Genomic DNA, 20,831 nt, shown 5'->3' on the forward strand with positions numbered 1-20,831 from the left:
TTTTTAGTAAACCGAGTACATGATAGTGACTGCATGACATTGTACAATTTAGCCAGAATTCAATGTGTTCCGCTTCCCACGCCATGCCCTTTTCTTGACAGGGCTCGCCCCTCCCTACATGACACAGCAATCAGGACTGCAATCTTCCGTCACCGGCCCACGGCTCGTTTCGTCCTTGTCCTCATCCTCAGCCTTCCAGTAGAGATAATCCATGAACCGGCCTCCGCCTCTTTCAAAGGCTGCAGCCATCGACTTCAACAGCTCTTCATCCTTGCCATGTAGAGCACTCAGCGCAAGGTGAACTGAAGTCGGCATTCCCCATTGATCTCCCAACTCGGCATCGTCGAACGGTGGAAGCTTGAAAGTAGGGTTGCTGCTAGTTTGACATTCTGACTCAAATTTTTCAAAAGTCAGTATTATCTGCATCGTGATATATATATAGCTGAGATTGGAAAAGGCTCGAAGACGACCGCAGACGTCATTGTGGACGTCTTTGTAGATGATTCTCAGCAACCTTTCTGCCGTTACCTCACATTTGGTAGTTTTGACGCTGCTCTCTGCCTTCTTAGACGCCTTGTTGACATCGTAGAGCCAAGAAGGATATTCTGAGCGCACTCGATCCATCTGCGCTTGTCTTTCGTCTCTAAACATTTCAAACAATGGATCAAGCGCTGATATGATTGATTCGCCCATGCCCGCAGCACGCGCCCGTTGGACCAAGTCTGTTTCCTCTAGTCGCCATACGGATGTCACTGGATCTCGAATGCGCCTGGTCTGGCTAAGCCGAATCAATCCCAGGGCCGACAATGGGTCGACATCGCTATCCGGGACTCGATCTGGATCCCAGTCTGCCGATGCGTACATGGTCAAACTGGATTTCTGCTTAAAACAAGGCAAAGGAACCAGGTTGAGAAGATCACGGGCGCGAGTGGCTTTTTCAACCGCGCGACGATTCATCATCTTTTGTGATTCTTCTCGACTGGGACTCTTGTCAAATTGAGAATGGAAAGCTTTAAAAAAACCACTGATAGGAAGCTGCCCGCCAGAGAAGAAGCTACCGGAAAATATCATTCCCAGATTGCCATAGAGCGATATAGTCTGTTTGAGGTGGCCTTTTTGCACAAGCATGTGGTGCAGGTGTATGATTAGCATTGGTTCCGGCATCCCTTCCCATAAGACCATGATGCTCCGATACAAAAGCTCGAGGCCTTCCGCCAGGCCCGCACCGCAGAGAAAAGGAGAATAGTCCCAAGCGCCGTTGGGATTTCTTGAAGCGAATCTCGAGGGAAGCAACGCTGAAAGACTGTGGAAAATCTTACACTTCCCCAATGCGTCCAGGAACTCAAGACGAAGCTCGTCGAGGATACCGATGCATTCCTGTATAACCTCGAGGCTTCTGCCCTTGTGTTTCAAGCGCACTAGACATTTGTCGAGCATGATAATTGCCTGAAAGAATCCGTCGCCCTTTTCTTCTTTCCAATTTTCGCAGCCGAGAAAGATTTCCAAGTCACGCCGAGGTTGGAAGTTCTGCGCCGGATCGCTGAGGACATGGCCTTTCATCCAGCAAATTGCCCATCCACGAGACACAGTCCATGCATCTATAATGCACTGAAGGTGAAAAACGAGATGCGGCGAGATTTTATGGCGGAAGTCTGTGCCATGTTTCTGCATAGCGAGCGTCGTCACTTCAGCGGCAAAGTTAATCAGACCAAACATCCTGTGATGTGATCTTAATGGACCTTGGTCAGACCAATCCATTTCTTCCAACACATAGTGTTCATTTTTTGCATGTTCCCCATGTACTGCAACGCATGCAGTTATGTTGACAAGATCGTACAGCCAGTTAATGGTGTATGAGCGCCTCCATTTGATCCTCTCTTCTTTGGTCGCTTTCTGCAGATTCAGATTTGGATTCCAATTGTCAATTTGGGCGAGCATACGCTTTGTAGGCTTTCCACTCCTTGTTTTCTGATAGTCCGTTATGAAGTCGACCAAGTCATGGTAGGTATGGATGAGGAAGAGTTCTTTTTTATCCAGCAGTGCTTTCGTAGTCTGCGCAAGGCCTTCTACAACGATGGTGCAGCGGATTTCATTGTTTGATTGTTCGGTATCGCCGCGCAGGATAGCTTGCTTGATCCTTTCATATGATTCATACCCCGGAAAGTCACTGAATATGGTTATCTCAGACTGTTTGACCATTGCTACAGCGATATTGGAGATGGCTGCAGCCACTGCACTGTTGAGATTATTGTAGGCTACTTTACGCCAAACATCTTGAAGAAACAATCGAAACTGAAGCATGTCTCTTGTGAGCGCCAGTACAGCCATGAAATACTCTGTCATATCGTCATCTTCGATTATGCGGTAACTCTCCAATGTGACGTCCGGAGCTCTGCCATCTGATTTCGAAGACTTGCAATCTCGATGGGTTTTCCTTGCTTTGACTCTCTTTTTGCCCTTTCTTAACTTTCGCTTTTTCCGAGAAGGTGCAGATTGTTTGTCAGATTCCTCGCTATTAGCACCCAAACCATCATCGTTTTCTGAGGCGCTCTCCAAATCTAACAAAGAGAACTTGTTTGTAAATTCAAAGGTGTTGGTGTCGCACCCGTCCACCTTATCGTTGCTCGCTCGCTTCGTTCGTTCTTTAGATAGCCAATTTTCACCACCCAGGACCTCAAAGGCCCGCGTAAGAGTATCAATGAAGAATTTGTGGGTCGAGTTATTTGTCTCCAGCTCTTCACTGGGAGTTGCTGCCGCAAGCTGCTGGAACTGAGAGTGATAGATAGATCGTAATTTGATGACGGACTGAAACAAGTGGTAGATCGTAGATGGAATGTCGCCATGGTATTTTACAATGAGTTCTGACAATGGAATGAGGTCGGAGACGGAGACCTGACCTGTGATATTGACCTCTAATGCAACTTTGTGTGCAGAATCTTTCAGCTTCTTAATGATGGCGTTGGAAGTCTTGATAATCCAGTATAGCAGGAGTCTGGTGTCTCGTTTGTAAGAGACATAGAAGTTATCGACCTTCATTGGAGATAGCGTTCTATTAAAAATCAATGTCTGCAAAAAAAAAAAAAAAAAAAGCTTTAAAGTACTAATCTGACTTTGAGAGACGAGGATAGAAGATAAAAGAGTGCTTTTGTGAGATGTAGCTGAGCGGCTCTGAAAGAACGGAGCCTCCTCATAACTAGAGCTCGAGCTCACTTTAACGTCAGTCCCCTATCACGTGCGTATCAATACTGCCAGCTGGCACAACGCTCGACACTGGCAAATGAAGAAAATAGAGCCAATGAATATGATATTCCAAACGGGTCAAGCGGTGATTGGCAGGCAAAAAATGTTTACGTTCGGCTGTTGTGATAAAAGAGCACAAAAAGCATCGTTTCTAACCTACGCTTTTCTATCTGCTATCTCTTGTCTGTCATTCAAACATGAAACTAAAATCAGAGCCCACCCTTAGCCTTCAAATCTTCATGAATCTTCTTTTGTTTCTCCCATGCCTTCTTGAGGTTCTTAAGCTGGCTCTTGGGCACCTCGCTTCCGTCCTTTAGCTTGGTGGGAATACCCTGCTCGTCCCAGGCACTGTAGCGCTCGTCATTCTTGAACAGATCCTCAGGGGGAACCTTTGCCTTTTCTCTAGCCTCTTGGTCCGCCTTTTCCTTGGCAAGTCTTGCTTCCTCCTTCTTCTTCGCCTTCTCAGCTTCTCGGGCGATCTTCTCTTCCCGAGCAGCGATAAGCTCTGCAGCAGGAACAAACTTGATGAGAGATGGCTGGTTATCGGGCCGATCGTCCAGGTAAACACCGAGATTGGTCAGGTCTTGATCACGGATTCGATCGGTGATTTGCAAGATGGCCTTCTTGGTTTGCGGATCGTACGTGGAGACCGTGCGACGAAGCTCATCACGAATTTGTGACACTACTCTCAGGTAAGGCAGCGATAGTCCCTCGATGTCGCGAGAGCCTCCCTGAGCAATAGCTTGGAACTCTGATGTAGGGTCCTTGGCAAGAAGCGCCGAGACAGTCTCGTTGGAAAGCGAGAGGGCCGCGATGTCTGACTTGACCTGCTCGAGTACAGCAGCATAGGGCTTGACGGCAGTCTCAGGGTCTGTGTTCTCAGAAATGACAGACGCCCAGCCAAGGCCTTCGTAGGGAGGTTTAGCATTGGCATCGAGGCCAAAGATGCGAACCAGCTTTGTAATCCAGCGGGCAATAGCCTCGACCTCTTCGAGGTCTGCGTCTTTGTTGTCTTTCAGGAAGCTATTGGTGGCGTTGACCAGCTTCAGGATGACGAGCATTGCTCGCGGGGTATCTATTGAGTTTGTGAGCGCCGCCTCCACCTCCTTCTCGGCCTGCGCAAGCTCAGCCAAGAGGCCAGTGGCAGGCTTGTCTGAGCTGATATTCAGAGCTTTCACGCCGCTCTCGATACCTGCCTCGGCCAGCCATGACTTTGTGTTTGTGAAAAAGTTCTGCATCAGATATGGTTAGTGGTTTGTACTCATTGACTGTGAGATAATAAGTTGTACTTACGCTGATCGTCGACTCCCAGTTGTCAGCCTGGGCTCTCATATCGGGCGAGATTTCAACGCCATCGTTCCACTTGCCCATCAGGAACACAATGCGCATGCTTCGCGAAGTATAGCTGGTAGCCAATGCGTCCTCAATGGTCTGGAAGTTCTTCAAAGACTTGGACATCTTCGAGCCAGAAATGGAGAGATGGCCCATGTGAAGGAAGTATCTCACCCAGGTGTGCTCGCCTTTGCCGTGTTCGCAGAAGTAGGCCTCGCTCTGTGCCAGCTCGTTGTCATGGTGAGGGAAAGCTAGATCAATACCACCAGAGTGGATGTCCATCTGCGAGCCCAGGATATCAGACGCCATCACAGAGCACTCAATGTGCCATCCTGGTCTACCATCACCCCATTTGCTGGGCCAGAATGGTTCTCCAGCCTTGGACTTTTTCCAGAGAGCAAAATCACCAGCGCCCTTCTTGCCTCCCAGATTCTTGGACAGGGATCCTTCGCCTTCCTCCTGAAGAGCCTTGTCGTTTTTGCTTTCTGGTCGTAGTCGCGCATAAGAGTTGCCGGCCTTTTCGAAAGCAGCAATGTCGAAATAGACTGATCCCTCAGACTCGTATGCAAAACCCTTGTCTACGATCGTCTCGACAAACTTCGCAATCTGTGGGACGTATTCGGTCACTCGTGTAATATGATCCGGTCTGAGGACATTGAGCGCATCCATGTCAGCCATGAATAGGTCCTCCATGCTCTTTGTCAAGTCTGTGAACATGGTCTGGTCTCTTGTATCAATGGTTTCCTTGTAGAGAGAGTCGAGATAAGGGAGGAAGATCTCGTCGGCCCCGGGGAAGATGGAGCCAGTCGTGAGAGCGTTCGCCGCCGCATCCATGTTGCTGATGTGCATCTTGATCTTAGCTTCGGCATCGCTTGCCTTCCCTTCTCCGGTCAGAGTGCCTCCAGCAAGGACCTTGCCGTACGCCGCGTCTCGTTGAGCGGTGTAAGTCGTCTCGTCCAAGTCGTTTCCGCCCTCCACAAGCAGTGGCAAGCTGCTAGCTGCATAAGCTTTGAAAGCTGTACGTGTCAGCTTTGCGAGCTCTTCCTGGGAGTAGCTCTTGTTCTTTTCGATCTCGAGCAATCGCTGTCGTCGAGCCTTGATGATGATCTGCTAGATGGTAAGCTTTGCGCAAAGCATATATGCTCCAAGGAGGCTTCGCACCTTGTCATCAATGTCTGTAATGTTCATGACAAAGTTAAGCTTGAAGCCAAAGTAATGCGTCAGAATGCGCCGAATGATATCGGTAGACACATAGTTGCGCGCATGTCCCAGATGGCTCTTGTCGTACACAGTCGGACCGCAGGCGTACCAGGACACCTCGCCTGATCTGATTGGCACAAAAGGCACCGGCGCACCGGGCTTCAGCGAGTTATGGAGCTTGAGCGACTCCATGGCAGAGAACGAGTATCTTCGATAGACGTGGCTTTTTGCGACGGCGCAGAGTTGGAGTCGAGGTCGAGGTTGAGGTCGATATCGGGACACGACACGGAGGAGATTCATTCAGAGTGGCCACGTCTCAGGTTAAAAAGGTCGCAGGAGATACGAGGGCATCACTGAGGCGACAAGGTGAGTCAGACCCAAGCATGCAGTATGCACTCGAAGGTTTGGAGATGCAGTAGTCGTTGCAGTGACTCTTTCAGTCTCACACGGACCCTTGCAAAAATGCCCCTCCCTCTCGAAGGATAGAACGTCAATAGCATTCTTTGTTAGTGCTTGGTGCCCTGAGCCCGCTAAGCCCCTCACTATAATCGCCCCTAGCCAGGTGATTTGCAGCTTTCAGCCGCGAAAAGGACGGGGCACGGCGCTGTTCCGCTGCGGAAATCCAACTGCCGCCATCGCAAGTGCTTGCTCGCGTGGAATTTTTTTTTTTCTGATAAGAGGATAAGCGGTTGGATGGTTTGCTCAGCGCCGACAAGCTTCGCTTCTGCCAAACAGCTCTGCCATTCTTCCTTCGGCTTTCAATTGAACAGATATAATACTATAATGACAAAACCGTCGACTTTTCTAGTGCCCGGCGAGAAGACGTCTGCCGGGACACTCGCCATTATCAGCTTATCGCGCGACAACTTTTTACCATTGACTCTGGAGAAGTCAACCGGCGCTGTCGATGGATACCTCGAGGGCGCAACATTGAATACACGCTTCGGCTCCTATCCTCACTCAACACTGCTCGATGTGCCGTGGGGATCCCAAGTCAGGGCATCAGAAGTCGATACGGGCTCCCGAGGCAAGAAGCGGAGAAGAGATGCGACGGACGAAGACACACCGATAGCCAGCCAAGATGACGACGAAGACTCCACTGCTGCCAATGCGCCGGTCAAGAAGGCTGTTACAGCTCCAAGTGGCTTCATCTATGTCTTGCGACCTACCCCCGAACTCTGGACGACCAGTTTACCGCATAGAACACAAGTTGTATACACACCCGATTACAGCTATATCCTCCACAGGATACGAGCACGACCTGGAACCAGAATTATCGAGGCCGGAGCTGGAAGTGGAAGCTTCACTCATGCATCTGTGAGAGCGGTTTACAATGGGTATCCGCGGGACGCGACCGATACGAAGGGCAAGGTCTTTAGTTTCGAGCAAAACGAGTCACGATATCACAAGATGCAAGCGGAGATCGGACACCACGGGCTTGATGGTCTGGTTCAGCTCACACATCGCGATGTATACAATGATGGGTTCTTAGTCGATGGCAAGTCACCGAGGGCAACTGCCGTGTTTCTAGATGTACCTGCACCCTGGGAGGCGGTACATCATCTTTCAAGGAGAAAAGTAAAGAAGGGGGGTGAAGAAGCTGAGGAGGACAGCAATTGGGTATCGCCGCTGGATCCTAAGCAGAGTGTGCACATCTGCACCTTCTCACCATGCATCGAGCAAGTTGATCGAACAGTCACAGAGTTGAGAACACTGGGCTGGGTTGACGTGGACATGGTGGAGATTTCGAACCAGAAGATTAACATATCAAGAGAGCGCGTTGGTGTAAACTTTCCTTCAGAGAAAGGATTTAATTCATCCCCTGCAGACGTTGCAGAGGCTGTCACAAAGCTCAAGAGTCTCGCTGAGAGGAATAACGAGACAAATAGAGTCCGGGCTTTACAATCTGGAACCGAAGGCGTTGATAGCGAAATGGATGTCGATTCCACTCCTAGTCGCGATAATCGCCCTTTGAATGGATCAAACGAAACCGCTGGTGATACGGAGAGATTATTCATGCAGGGGCGACTCGTTCACAGGCCAGAAAGCGATCTCAAGACTCATACATCATACCTGGTATTTGCCGTTCTGCCATGTGAATGGACTGAGGAGGATGAGGCTGCAGCTATGGCCAAGTGGCCTTGCGGAAACGAGAAGAAGACGATTGGAAACCTGGACAAGCAGGCACGGAAAGAGGAGAAGAGGAAGATGCTCGAAGGGAAAGCCAAGTCAAAGAAGCAGAAGAAGGCGACTAATACCCAGACTTCGCAAGTTGTGGTGTCAGCCACGGCGACACCAACTGACACTGCGTAAACTTGAACTTAATCAGCTATAATCTGGAAGCAAATGTTTCTATGGCGTTATAAGCGCTATAATCCGTATTAATGATACAATTTTGACTTTGATTATGTGCTATACTCTTTTATTGATCTCATCTTATATCTCGAGTTGATGCAACTTATACGCGGAATATCTTCGGCAAAATAGCTTAGCCTTCGCAAGAGTACCATACACTGCCCCGGAAAACGGATAAACGATTGGCCATCACAGGCACCTCCAACCTCACCAGCCCGCTATCGTAGGCTGCTAGGTCCTCGAAAGGTCAATTTTCCAACCAGAGCTTCTGATCGCGACATTCCCTTGCGCGCCGCAGCATTTTTTCACAATGACTTCCACCATTGGTATTCCGATTAAGCTCCTCAATGAGGCTCAGGTGCGTTTTGAGCTTCCGGAGATTTTTAGCCCTCTGAACTTGCCAACGAATTGGAGGTGCTAATGGATAACTAACTGTAGGGTCATATTATCACCCTCGAGATCACATCGGGGCAGACTTACCGTGGAAAGCTCCTTGAAGGTAATACCCCCTTCCAAAACGTCCAACCTCAAGATCATCAAAGCAAAGCATAAGAATTGGCCTTGATGCATTACACTAAAGCGAAACCGAAACTAACAATCGCCAAAACTGCAGCCGAGGACAACATGAACGTCCAGCTTAAGGACATCACCGTCACCGCCCGCGATGGCCGCGTCTCCCATCTCGACCAAGTCTACATCCGAGGATCTCACGTCCGCTTCTTCATTGTCCCCGACATGCTTCGAAACGCGCCCATGTTCCGCAGCCGCAACGTACGCGGTCGGGGTGTTGGTCTGGCCAGAGGTCGTGCGACAGTCAGCCGTGCTCGTGCCAGCGGTGGCCGTGGCCGGTAGAAAGCCTAATCACTTAGAAGCGATGAGAGGGAGATAAACATGGGCTTGGCGTTCAGGATCACGGGAAATTTTCAATCGTGCTGTTTTCTATATGGAGAGAGAGAAGAGAAAAAGAAGATTTATGGCTATTTGGCGTGTGTGTATGTGTGCTAAGAGCGGCAAAAGATACCATGGCAAATTGGGTAGTTGGATTGGCAAATCTGGAAATGTGAAGGAGAAAAGGAGATATAGGCTGCGCAAAGCTCGTACTCTTTGAATTTTCGTCTCTAGACTAATAGGCATCTAGATATACATACAAATGTCATCGGACTCTCAATTTTTGCTTTTCCATACCTACTCATACAAAAGTCTAATTCCCTACCCATAGTCGTACAATATGCCATTACTCCTCATCTATTTTAGCCGTGCCAGCGCGTCTTCCGCCTGAGCTACCAGTTCACCAGCATGTGCTAGCTCCTTGATTCTCTGAGCTGAGAGCTTGTTTTGCTGGACCCCATCGAGGACCTCGGCGGCGCTCTCTTCCGCGCCTCTTATAGCCTTGCGGCCTTCTTCGCGGACCTCACCTTCCCAAAACTCGCGAGCAGTCTCCCACTTCTTCTGCATTCGGCCAAGGCTGTATACGATACCGAGGGCTGCCACAGCGCCGGCTTCGAATATCGTCGATGAGAATGACGAAACGTAGAGCAGAGCGGCTAGACACGAGGTGACGGATGATGTGGCAAGAGATTGAACGACCAATTGCTGAGCAAGCGACTGGAGAGCTGGGACCGTCTCATTCTGGATGTAGCGGCGCGTAAAGGCGATATGCCCTGGCCACTTGGGAAGACGTGATCGAGGAGTAGTGGGAATTATCGGCTCGTAGTTGCTAGAGCCAGTTGTCAGACTCTCAGAAGCGCTTTCGCGGGAAGATGTAGGCTGTGGATATTGTCCAGCTTCTCCTAAAAGCTGAGCAATCCGTCCCGTGAGATAAATCAGTTCCTGTTCGGAAGTAGGGAGAAAGCGTTGGCTCAAGATCTCATTCGTCAACATTGCAACATCATCCACGCGCCAGAATAGCTTCCACCACCCCAGTTTCTGCCAGCGACGCCCGTTGAAAGCCAAGTCAAGCTGTTCTTGCAGCTCAGCGTGTGCCAGCTGAGCCCACTTTGCGAGTCTCTCGTTCATAGCGCGCATCTCGGGGCTGGCCATTGAGGCTGATAATTCGCGTGACACCTTTCTGCTCGTTGACTCGGCCTCGATTGCAGAAAGGGCGCTCTGTAAAACTGATGCAATGAGCCTTCGCACTGCGGGTTTGGTCGCTTCATCGTCGGCGGCCTTGAGACCAGCTTTGAGCCATGCGACTAACACGTTCAGATTGCTTGCAGACCAGTTATGCTCGTACTTCATAGCATTCTGGGGGCCTTGTCGGAATAAGCGGACCGCTTCTTCTGCTAAAGCCGTATCGATTACTGTGAAATTGGCTCCCAGTTGTTCCTTTGAGAGCCCCTTCAGGTCAACCGCGGCTGTAATGGCATCGCAGCTATCAAGTATCGGCAGTCCGGCGATTCCAACAGCTCCTGTTAGTCCGTCGGCCACCAAAATCGCTTGGTGAACGGGAGCGTTTAACGGAGTAGTGTGTTTATCAGCCGCCTCAACGTCGATTTTGGGAACCAGAACGGCCTCCTCAAGCGATTGAACTGTAGTTAGACCTGATCCGTTAACAGGCAGTTCCGCCTCCATAAGAAGGAGCTCTAAATTCAGCCCATTGAGTTCTGCTGAAGAGACTTCCAAAACGTCTGGCAAGTTGTCATTAGAAAGCTCCAGGCGCGTAACATTTCCGCGGCTCGGTCCAACTCGAATGATCAACGGCTTGCTGGTGTCATGCTCGTCCAATCTCTTTTCCCATTCCTGCTCATCAACCAAGGGGTCGACAATGAGAGCTTTTATAACTTTTCGCGCAGCATCTCTGCCCTCGGAGCCGTTGGCAATTCCTAGAACGGCAACCCTGATCGCTTCCTGGCCAGGCGATTGTCGCAATCCTTGAAGCGCCAATTGTAGCCTAGAGAGGTCTACGAGATCCGGGATTTTCGTTTGGAGCTGTAACAAGGTCTGCTCAAGCTCAAATCGGGCATTTGACGAGGCGGCGCGCACTGCTGTCGCTGAAGTTGACTGCCACCTCTGAGATTTCGGACTCAGTCTTGATCGAATCTTGGTGGCCCGCGGTGCTGGAGAATGAGAGCAGAAAGGGCATATTGACGAGAGGGCAGGCGCGCGCGACCCTGTCAATAGGCGGAGGTGCCCATTCCGCGACACTAGAGATCGTTTGGATGCCATCGCCGCAGCGATGTTCCAGGTTGGCTTGAGATTTCGAAGCTCATGAGCTCATGGAAGCCGTTGTGAGCTTGATTCGGCAAAGTTGCGGCAAAACTCGGAATCACTTAGTGAAGCGGGGCCACTATGAGCAAGTGCCTCGAAGCAGTGTAAGAAGGACGTCTTATATGAATGCCCATTATCAGGATATCCGGACAGGTACCTAGGCTCTTGAATTCAAAAAAATCATGCTGATTTGAGACATTCCTCGGAGACGATAGTTCTCATATGGCAGAGATTTCAATTAAATCGTGTCTGATAATGTGCAGACCTTCTATCTTGTCCTCATATACCACCATGCGAATGAAAGATATACTACGCTTTCTAGGGTTCATATACAATGTAAAGTAATCTCAATACGAATGATTTGAAAACAAATCCAAAGACATATGCAGACATTTATCTACTGCATGTGCCAATGGCATTTCAATTACAAGACAGCACCAGCACTCAATTCCAACTAATGCGCCAACCGGCCCCATCCTTATCGATAAGACCAACGCCAAAAAATTTGGGCTCTCAACTCTCTAAGCGCTCCGCCAGCAGTCCCCAAAGCCGAAGATATACATCCAATATCCCAAAAACCATTTCCTCTTCACCACATCAACTCAACTTTCATCCTCATAACAGAAAATGGGTCGCGAACTCCAAAAGAGAAAGCGCCGCTCCGGCCGCGCCCCCGTCCGCCAATCCAACACCACAAAGAAGATTCTCAATCCCCGTGGCAACTCCGTCATTGCTAAGAACTGGTACGTCGAAAGAAGAAGAAAAAATTCCATTCATGCGCACGACTGACTCCTCGACAAGGGACAAGAAAGAAACATTAGCACAAAACTACCGCCGTCTAGGCCTCCTCGCCCGCTTAAAAACACCCACCGGCGGCACCGAAAAGCTCCTCTCCAAATCATCCTCACAAGACGAGGTCCCAGCCGCCGCCAAACCAGATCCCTTTGCCATCTCATCCATCGCTGAACTGGGCGCTCTCTCCGAAGCAAAAGTCGAGCGCGACTCCGAGGGAAAGATTATCCGCATAATCAGCCGCAAAGCCAACCCGCTAAACGACCCGCTCAACGAGGTTGATACAGACTCCGAGGCAGAAGACGAGTACGCCAATGCCGAAGAATGGGGCGGCATCAATGATGATGGAGTTGGCACGACGGATGTGGTCAAGTCGCTCATCGAAGAGGCCAAGAACCCGGCCGCCCCCAAGATCAGATACCTGAGTGAAGGCGAGAGGGAGTGGCTGGAGAAGCTGGTGGCCAAGCATGGGGATGACACGAGGGCGATGGCCAGAGATTTCAAGCTCAACCCGATGCAGCAGACGGCGTCTGATATTGCGAAGCGACTGAAGAAGCTGAAGGCTTGAGCCTAGGGAGAAATAGTGGGAGTGCGACTAATTACATGCATGTGGTTTCCTCTTCTTTATAGTGCAAAATTGGGGTCATAGAGACGGCTGCATTTTATTTAAACTCACGGCGTTTAGGAGGGCAAACTGTTTGAATATCAAAGACGCAAGTATAGCTTTTATCAGTTTCGAGATAGAATCGCATTGCTATGGTCTTAAACTATCTTTCTTTATTCTCATTTAAATAAGGAATGAATCAGAAGCAGCGAAAATGAAAAGAAATCCCAACAAGCCGCATTCCGTGTGCAAAAAAGTGTCCGGCCATTCTATATACACCTGGTATCTCATCAACGTTCATCATGTTGTTAGATGCTCACGCAAAGAAATAAAAAATCGGGATGCCGTCAACGCCGTAGAGATAAATCTACCCAAGCAAATATAAGCGTCCAGGCCACCAAGATCCCCCCATGGTTTATGTTATTTGATTGTCCAAATCATTGATAGTGCCCGCTACCATCATCATATCTTTGTCTTTGTGTGTGTGTGCTTGCATCATATGCTTTCGCTCAATTTCCCTTTCCCTTTCAAGTCTCTATCCGGTCGTAGTGACCAGTGGGGAACTGCACCGGGCCATCGGCATAAGTATCTGCATGGTTGCCGCTGTAAGGGCCGGGCGACGGTGTCTTGTGAGGGGCGCTGATATCGGTACCGAGAGCGCTTCCATGGTATTCAGTTTCACTGTCGAAAAGGGGGTTGCTGTTGGTTCGTGGCGGCAGAGCGCCATAGCGGCTTGGGTCGTCATAATCATCGGGGTTGTAAGGGGTGTTGTCGCCGTAGCGGCTGTTCATGCTAGTGTTGTGGTCATCGTAAGAGCTTGGAGCATCGTGGTCGTCCATGTTGACTCGCTCGTAAGCCTCTTCATCATGGGGCGCCATGGAGAAGGCAGCCTTGTCGGGATCGATGTTCTCGCTGCCGCTGATCTTGCGACTATCATAGCCTGGTAGAGTGCCATGGAAGTTGTAGTACTGCAGGGTGTATGCACTAAGGAATGTAGTTGCGATCCATAGAAGACTAGAAAACACATCGAGTTAGTTTGCTGCTATAAACGCCAGGAAAGACAATGGCATTTAAAAAGTATACATACGCAACAAAGACGCCGACAGCAACAATGGCCTTGCTAATGCCACAGCTGCCACCGCAAGCGCCAGAGCTGTTGTACGCGGCCTGAGTAGAGAAGGCAGAGATCCAGATGACGATGAAGAGGCCATCGACGGCAAGCATAATATACGGGTTGGCGAATCTGCGAGTGCGGCCGAATCGAGGAGTCATGACAAGGTAAATCCAAGCTGGGATGGAAATGAAGCACTAGAAGCAACAAAGCGTCAGCCAAGTCCATGTTTGGTTCACAAGCCCCCTCAGCACTCGGAGACACAAAGCTTACCACTGCGAAAGTCCATCCATTTGTTCCCAGAATCCTGGAGGTGTCGCCGCGGAAAACGGCAATCTCCAGACACCACGCCAGAAAGGCCAAGATAATCTGGAACGAATGGATACTCAGCTTCAGATTCGGTAGAATCTGGGGGTCAATCTCGAAGAGCGCCATGGCGGCGGCGGCCAACTAGCGTTAGGAGAGAGAGAGAGTCGTTGACGGTGGAGGGGCTATGTAGTATTCAAAGAAACGAGGAAGAGCGGTGTTGACGCTCCAGACGAAGCTTTTGCAAAAAAGCAAGAAGAAGGCGTATTGTGTCAGAAGTAAAGAAGAAGAAGAAGTCGCAGCTTTGGTTTTCTAGCTGCCTGCCAAGGGCCCGTGGAATGGTAAAAGGTCGTTCGTTTCGAGCGTCGAGTTTGAAGCTAAGAGGAAACTGAGGCTGGGGCTCCGTTTTTTGGGCTGTCAGCGGGTTCCCTAGGGCCGTAAGCTGAGACTTGTGCGAGTCTGGGCCTGGTTCGTCGACCGCCTTTAAACAAAGAGACGTTTATGCGTAACACAAGGTACGAGAGACAAAAGCGGGAAGAAGAAAGAAGAACAAAAAAGTAGGGAGAGGGAGAGAGGGGCGGGAGCGAAACAAATAAAAAGCACTAAAATAAGTCTCTCAATAAGGATGCAGAAAACGTCGAAATACTGTTATTGTTTACGGCAAGGCGAACAGAGCAGCCAAGCGCCGGGTCCCGGGCAGACGCTGGTGGATGGAGGGGCGCCCGGCATTGAACGCTTGACGCTGAGGACGGAGCCACGCGTTGCGCTCATGGCAACCAGCGCCAGCGCCAGGTCCAAGCCACAGCCACAGCCATGGATGGATTGATGGCTTATTCTGCTTAGCGGGCGCGGGTAGGCGTTATTCAAGGCGCTGCGCCACCTTTCGGCCCGCCGAGACTTTTTACTGGGGCCCTTCTTTGGGCGGCTGGACCAATGCCCGGGCTGCAAAACCGGGCAGCTGAAGAGGGTCAATGACAGATACAGAGCATTACGTAGGTAGGTATCCATGATTGCTGTACAGCACGATGCTATACAGTGAATTATGGATCTGGTAGCAAGTGTTGAACGATGGGCTTAACAGTGTGTTTGATTTGGAAGAGATGGTCGTTTAATTAAGTCAGGATATACGGAGGAGCACTTCGTATTACTATCTTGAGCGCGTCAAGGGATGGTTGATTCAGGTTTATTACTGCCCATTTACCGATCGATTTCGCTAAAGTCGACGAGAGAAACAGGGAGAATCAACTGAAAGCATAGAAGATGCGACGGTGGGAAACTGCCTGAAGCGGCTGCTGCGGGTCTCGGCAGCATGTCCCGGAGCCCGGTAAATGGTTCAGTTTAATGTTTTGTCATGTTAGGTACACATTTAGACTGCGAGCGCATCAACACCAAAAATAACCGCATCCTGCAGGGACATAGGCGAACGTCTTTTAGCACAAGCCGGTTATTAACACTTCGAATGGAACACCTTTTTGAGATATGGTCTGATGCGATACAATGATCCTTCTTCTTCCTCTGATGTTGCTATTCAATACCTAGCTGTTCGTATTGCAAGCACTCGCACTCTATGTTAATATTAGCATCCTATTCCGGTAGGTACCGGGTATGTGGTTGATACGAAACCCGAATTGCAACGCCGAGGTCTCCATGCAATACCCAGGTCAAGTTGTCACGTCCTTGGATGGTCCAGCCTTACATCTCGAAATCCTCAAAGCGGATTATTGTCCTGCCCCCTTTTTTTTTCCGGCGCTTCTTCACGACATGTACCCCCCTCTCATTCCGGCAGCGTTGCCATGCCTATCATGGACTTCTCTTTGATCCATCCTTCGGCCTCCAGCTGCTCCCGCACATGATTCATTGTCTCCGTCTCAAGACAAAGCCAAGCTAACCGGCGAATCTGGCAATTTGCGGTTTTCGACGCTTTGAAGTGCGATAATAGAATAACCTTGCCTTCCTCCAAATCGTCTGCGCACGGCAAGATTCGTATGAACTGACGCGTATCAGTAAATGGAATGCCCGTAGTCTTGCGTCCGCTCCGATAAAAGCCGGTCCAGTCCTCAAACGTCGTTCCAATTCTGCTCCGGTCGAGGCATCGTTCATATGTCGCCGAGTCTTCTTCCATACTCAAGTCCTTTTTCGCACCCATCACGCGCCGGACATATACTTCATCCACATCGTCTATCGCCTCGCGGATTTTGTTGGCCGCTTGGGAAATCCATCTGATGCCAAACCCGCAATCTGAGATGTATTCTTGATAGTAGCTGTTTCTGTAAGGAGTGGCATCAGCGGCTAGGTCGGTGACACCCAAGACTGAGGCCGTGGCTACAGTAGGTACCGTGAAGTTTCCACAGTACGACCAGTGTCTGAGTGTGGGTGCCATGGGCTCTCCTGGCACCAAAATGTTCATCTTTACTTGATCAGATGGCTGTACTTTGCCCAGCAAGCGCCGAGCATTTGTGATGGCAGCCCACAGGATGGCAGCCATGACGTCGTTGTCTTTGACGTCGTCGAGTGAGTTGTTGCCGCAGTGAAGGTGATACTTGCGAAGATTTTGGATAAAGCCCAAGACCGTATGCTGCTGGAACTCAATAAATCGACTGACCAGCTGATTGCTTGGCGTGTTAACGACTATATATTTATTGCTTCGGTCATAAAATGGGAGCATATCTGGGGGATCCGGGATAGGATTCAGCCGCAATCGAGCGTAATCCCTTTTTTTGCTGTGGCCTCTCCGAAAATTCCAACTTGAGTCGACCATCGAGGAAAGAAAAAGTTCGATGAACGCGTTATCAGCAATGACTTCGTAAAAAGAAACCCCTAGAACCAGCTGACTGTCAAGAAACGTGATCTTCAATAACACAGGTGGTACCCCGGCTGCTAGGGTCCGATCTGTCGGAAAGAAAAATTTCTTCGAGTCCTCGTTCATGTCCTCAAGGAGAGATTCGTCGCTCAACGTACATTCGAACTCGATGAGATCACTTCGCTGTCTTGCGGGCACGCTTGGCATCGGGCCCTGTATAGTGAGCTGTCCGCTGTTTTCTCCAGAGTAGGTTATGCTGCCACCCAGCATTGGCCATAATGCCACGGCCTTGGAAATTGTTTTTAGGAAATATTGTTGAACCGATAGTATACGCTTCTGTCTGGGCTGCCCTACCGAATCGTCTAATGGAATGACAAGAGCAACACGTTTGTACCTCCTGGCACTTTTGGCCTCGATAGGGTTCAGCTCAAACTCGACGGTGGGCGGATCAGCAGGACAGTTTTTGGAATCCATGGAAGCAACAATAACAGAACTGGTGAGGGGTTTATTTTGGGTTCAACTTAATACTGCGGCGAGTATCGAAAAAAAAAAAAAATTAAAAAAAAGAGAAAGAAAAACAAGAAACGTGTCGGATTAAGCCTCATGTCTCCATATGCCGCCTATGAAGTGGAAGGGGCCTTCTCTGCAGATCAGAGATGTTGATGCAAGAGCTTCCCACGAGCAGACAAATATGCATCTAATTTGGTCATATCTAAATCTTCAGCATCTAGTTCTGCTAACCTCTCTATTCTCGCTAGCTTTAGTAACTGTAAAAGTAAACCGCACCTTTTATATCCCTTATGACGCCTCCCTTTTTTGGTAAGTATCCATATATCCATATATCCAAAAGCTTTCACTGCAATCGCCGTGCGTGATGCTCCAATTTTAAATAACCACTGAAATAAAAAAGATGACGGTCATAAATCATAACAATTGAATGTCTTGTATTTCCATTCGTAAAGACAATCGATTTATCGCCTGGAAATCGTGTCATGGAGCACGTGCTGCCTCATGAGCGAGACACAGATGAAAGCGCCAATGGCCAAGCAGAGCATGGTCAACCAGACGCTCTTGAATGCCTCCATAAATGAGCTCATCACTCCATCCTGCCATCCCTCAGGAAGATGTTTCAAGAAGTTGAGATCGTCGCGGATATGTTGAATGATTTCGCCAGCATGCGGCTCGTCGCCAAATCGCTGCCAGAGGCGAGAGCTGAGGATGTTTTGATAGATGGCAGAACCCACTGTTATGCCAATTGTACCGCCTAGGCTGCGGGCAAGGTCTGAGAAATGTTAATACACGTTCTGTCACTCAGAGGATAAGGGCAAAAAGTAACTTACAGGTTGCTGATGTGATGACAGCCTGCTGTGAGTGGTCAACAGCCGCAATGCATGCCAGTAAAGTCGTCGTCAGCATGGCACCGTAGCCTCCACCCGTAAAGAAGAAGGCAATCATGGTCACCCATCCCGGGGTAGATTCGCCCTGCGTATTGAACATGCCCACTCCAATAATAACCATTATCAAGCTGCCAACTCCCAGCTCGACGTATCTGCCAGTCTTCTTCATGAAGTAGCCAGCCACCAAAGAGCCAACAGAAATACCGACAGGCGAAGGCAGCATCTTCAGACCTGCACCTGTTGAAGAATCGCCACGGACCTGGAGATAGAGTGGGATGTAAAAGATGCCCTGCATGGTCACCATGGTGGATAGAAAGTTGCACATGCAAGCTGAAAGTACTGTGCGATCAAGGAGGAGCCTGACCGGAATGATGGGCTGCGATGCTCTGCTCTCCCACCACAAGAAACCAGCAAATGCAGCAAACGAAAGCGGAATGGTCGTGAGAGGCAGGGGGTGAGTCCACGGGACGAGGTTTCCACCTGCGTTGACACCCAGAAGCAGGAGAACGAGGAAAGAGACGGTAAAGAAGACGCCGCCAAAGTCGATACGTGCTAGATACGACTTTTCTGATTGCTTTGGTGGTACTCTGACGAGGATAGCCACGGCCACGGCAGAAAGGATTGCCGGAGGGACCTGGACGAGGAAAGCCAGTCTCCAGCCCATTTTGGTATGATCGTTCATCAGCCCGCCAAAAATACCTCCCATCATGGCTCCGGATCCATAGCAGATGTTACCGATGCCCTGAGCGATGCCGCGGTTGCGCAGAGGGATCAAATCAGATCCCAAGAAAGTCGAGATGCTCATCAGGCCGCCACCTCCAATGCCTGCAATGACACGACCGAGAATCATGACGCTGGAGCTCTGGGCCAGGCCGCAGATGAGGTTTCCAGCCGCGAAGAAGATGTTGCTGAAGACCAGACCGGGGCCACGGCCGAAGATATCCGTCAGGCGGCCAGAGATGGGTTGGCACGCCGCATTGGAGATGAGGTACGCAGTCGCCAGCCATGACAGCAGACTAAGCGACTGGAATTCGCTGGAGATGGGAGCTGAGAGCGTCGCGATAATTGTCGAATCAATGGCTCCGAGAAACACGCCCAGATAGGCGGTTCCCATGATGAGGCACAGCTTGGAGAAGGACACCTTTTCGGCAATCACCGTCGTCTCTCCTTGGTCATCGCTATCATCGCTGTAGCTGCTATAGTCGCTCTCGCCGCCATAGCCACTATCGTCACCCGCCAGCAGACGCTCCGCATCGCCATCATTGCGCGGATGGCGCTTTGATTTCGCTGTGGTTGCAACCGCCCGATTGCCGCTTCTGGGAGATACAGCGTCGTAATCAGATCCGTTGGATCTCAGCAGCGGCGTGCGCTCCGAAGCCGCGACGGCCGGGCGGCCTTTGCGAGACTCGCTTTGCTTCGCAGTCATTGTCAAGTCAAAAGTCAAGAGCCTTAACAACTTGGCAACTGTAACACATGCGATGAAAGAAAATAGAAGGGGCGTAAGGCTACTTTTGTACACGATCTGAGCAGGTCTCTGTACGGTATAGCCGTGGAATTCTTTTTTTTCTGTTACCACCCCGGTTGCAGCAGCTTGATCCTGCAGCGATGGGTGGGCTGAGAAGTGGGAATCGTGTGGTTGACGAGTATCAGCTTAGTGAGACGGGACGGTGGCGGGGAAAGGGCAAGATGTTGCATCCTGGTCTCGATGTACCATTACTCATAGATGTTGGATTTTCTAGTGGCCGCTGTCGCTGAGGACGACATTGGCTACTGGCGTCAAAAGCCGAGCGCTTACAGCGCACGTCTACATGTCAACGTACGCTAACAGCGCTATATCTACCTACCTAGGTATGATGCTATGGCGACATCCTCTCTACCTTTGCGAGCTGCTTACCCGAATACCGTGATAGAGAAAGAGCTTTTTCCCTTGAAATAGCACTGAGCTGAGAATGCGCTGTCCTTTATCCATGCACCTGCACCTGTACCTGTACCTGTACCTGTACATGTATGCTGTATGCTGTATGCTGTATGTATGCAGTGATCATACCATCCATACAAGGATCCTTAACTACATGCATGCATGTACATGAACATTTCGTCTCTCACCGTATTGCCGGGTGCGCCTTGCTCGGCTTAGCAAATGCGCGCTCCTGAGTGGCTGTACATGCTGACTTAGCATCCGCGCATCATGGCAAGCGGGAATGATGTGCTGCGGCTCAATCGTTGTAGCGCCGGATGGCTTGATGGCGCCCCCGGACCTGGTGCCGGAATCCAAGATCTGGGCTTCAAACCTTCCGTCTCCGCGGCTCCAGGGTCCCCCAAGTCGAAAACAGGATAAAATCCCCGGTAGTACATAGTATTGAAACATGTTTGGGCAGTTGCTATCGGCAGTTGACGGGGCCAGTGCTTACTTACAAGGAGCAGCAATGCCTGTACAAGTATGTAACTTGTAGAACAAGGGCAAGATGCGGAATTTCGGGCCGCACT

The 20,831-nt window shown here is 50.1% G+C and overlaps 9 protein-coding genes across 9 annotated transcripts; 3 read left to right on the forward strand and 6 right to left on the reverse strand.

The window, feature by feature from the left end:
• Positions 1-114: 114 nt before the first annotated feature.
• Positions 115-3,036, reverse strand: TGAM01_v204392 (hypothetical protein; the record flags this gene model as incomplete). Its single annotated transcript, XM_018810268.1, has 1 exon — positions 115-3,036. The coding sequence occupies one exon, from the start codon at positions 3,034-3,036 to the stop codon at positions 115-117; it is 2,922 nt and encodes a 973-aa protein (XP_018656516.1).
• Positions 3,037-3,449: 413 nt separating this feature from the next.
• TGAM01_v204393 (cysteinyl-tRNA synthetase) lies at positions 3,450-6,072 on the reverse strand (the record flags this gene model as incomplete). Its single annotated transcript, XM_018810269.1, has 3 exons — positions 3,450-4,472; positions 4,534-5,679; positions 5,734-6,072. 3 exons carry the CDS (start codon positions 6,070-6,072, stop codon positions 3,450-3,452), a joined length of 2,508 nt encoding a protein of 835 aa, XP_018656517.1.
• A 483-nt stretch (positions 6,073-6,555) lies between these two features.
• Positions 6,556-8,085, forward strand: TGAM01_v204394 (hypothetical protein; the record flags this gene model as incomplete). The annotated part of the gene is made up of 1 exon (XM_018810270.1): positions 6,556-8,085. The coding sequence occupies one exon, from the start codon at positions 6,556-6,558 to the stop codon at positions 8,083-8,085; it is 1,530 nt and encodes a 509-aa protein (XP_018656518.1).
• A 352-nt stretch (positions 8,086-8,437) lies between these two features.
• Positions 8,438-8,979, forward strand: TGAM01_v204395 (LSM domain-containing protein; the record flags this gene model as incomplete). Its single annotated transcript, XM_018810271.1, has 3 exons — positions 8,438-8,485; positions 8,566-8,626; positions 8,741-8,979. The coding sequence occupies 3 exons, from the start codon at positions 8,438-8,440 to the stop codon at positions 8,977-8,979; spliced, it is 348 nt and encodes a 115-aa protein (XP_018656519.1).
• Positions 8,980-9,372: 393 nt separating this feature from the next.
• TGAM01_v204396 (hypothetical protein) lies at positions 9,373-11,292 on the reverse strand (the record flags this gene model as incomplete). Its single annotated transcript, XM_018810272.1, has 1 exon — positions 9,373-11,292. One exon carries the CDS (start codon positions 11,290-11,292, stop codon positions 9,373-9,375), a length of 1,920 nt encoding a protein of 639 aa, XP_018656520.1.
• Positions 11,293-11,961: 669 nt separating this feature from the next.
• Positions 11,962-12,694, forward strand: TGAM01_v204397 (hypothetical protein; the record flags this gene model as incomplete). The annotated part of the gene is made up of 2 exons (XM_018810273.1): positions 11,962-12,077; positions 12,136-12,694. 2 exons carry the CDS (start codon positions 11,962-11,964, stop codon positions 12,692-12,694), a joined length of 675 nt encoding a protein of 224 aa, XP_018656521.1.
• Positions 12,695-13,257: 563 nt separating this feature from the next.
• On the reverse strand, positions 13,258-14,276 carry TGAM01_v204398 (hypothetical protein; the record flags this gene model as incomplete). The annotated part of the gene is made up of 3 exons (XM_024549417.1): positions 13,258-13,714; positions 13,818-14,038; positions 14,115-14,276. 3 exons carry the CDS (start codon positions 14,274-14,276, stop codon positions 13,258-13,260), a joined length of 840 nt encoding a protein of 279 aa, XP_024405881.1.
• A 1,645-nt stretch (positions 14,277-15,921) lies between these two features.
• TGAM01_v204399 (hypothetical protein) lies at positions 15,922-17,421 on the reverse strand (the record flags this gene model as incomplete). Its single annotated transcript, XM_018810275.1, has 1 exon — positions 15,922-17,421. The coding sequence occupies one exon, from the start codon at positions 17,419-17,421 to the stop codon at positions 15,922-15,924; it is 1,500 nt and encodes a 499-aa protein (XP_018656523.1).
• A 497-nt stretch (positions 17,422-17,918) lies between these two features.
• On the reverse strand, positions 17,919-19,770 carry TGAM01_v204400 (hypothetical protein; the record flags this gene model as incomplete). The annotated part of the gene is made up of 2 exons (XM_018810276.1): positions 17,919-18,229; positions 18,288-19,770. 2 exons carry the CDS (start codon positions 19,768-19,770, stop codon positions 17,919-17,921), a joined length of 1,794 nt encoding a protein of 597 aa, XP_018656524.1.
• Between the last annotated feature and the right edge of the window lie 1,061 nt (positions 19,771-20,831).

This window comes from Trichoderma gamsii, assembly GCF_001481775.2.
Source record: "Trichoderma gamsii strain T6085 chromosome Unknown Scaffold_12.2, whole genome shotgun sequence".
In the NCBI taxonomy this organism is placed as follows: domain Eukaryota; kingdom Fungi; phylum Ascomycota; class Sordariomycetes; order Hypocreales; family Hypocreaceae; genus Trichoderma; species Trichoderma gamsii.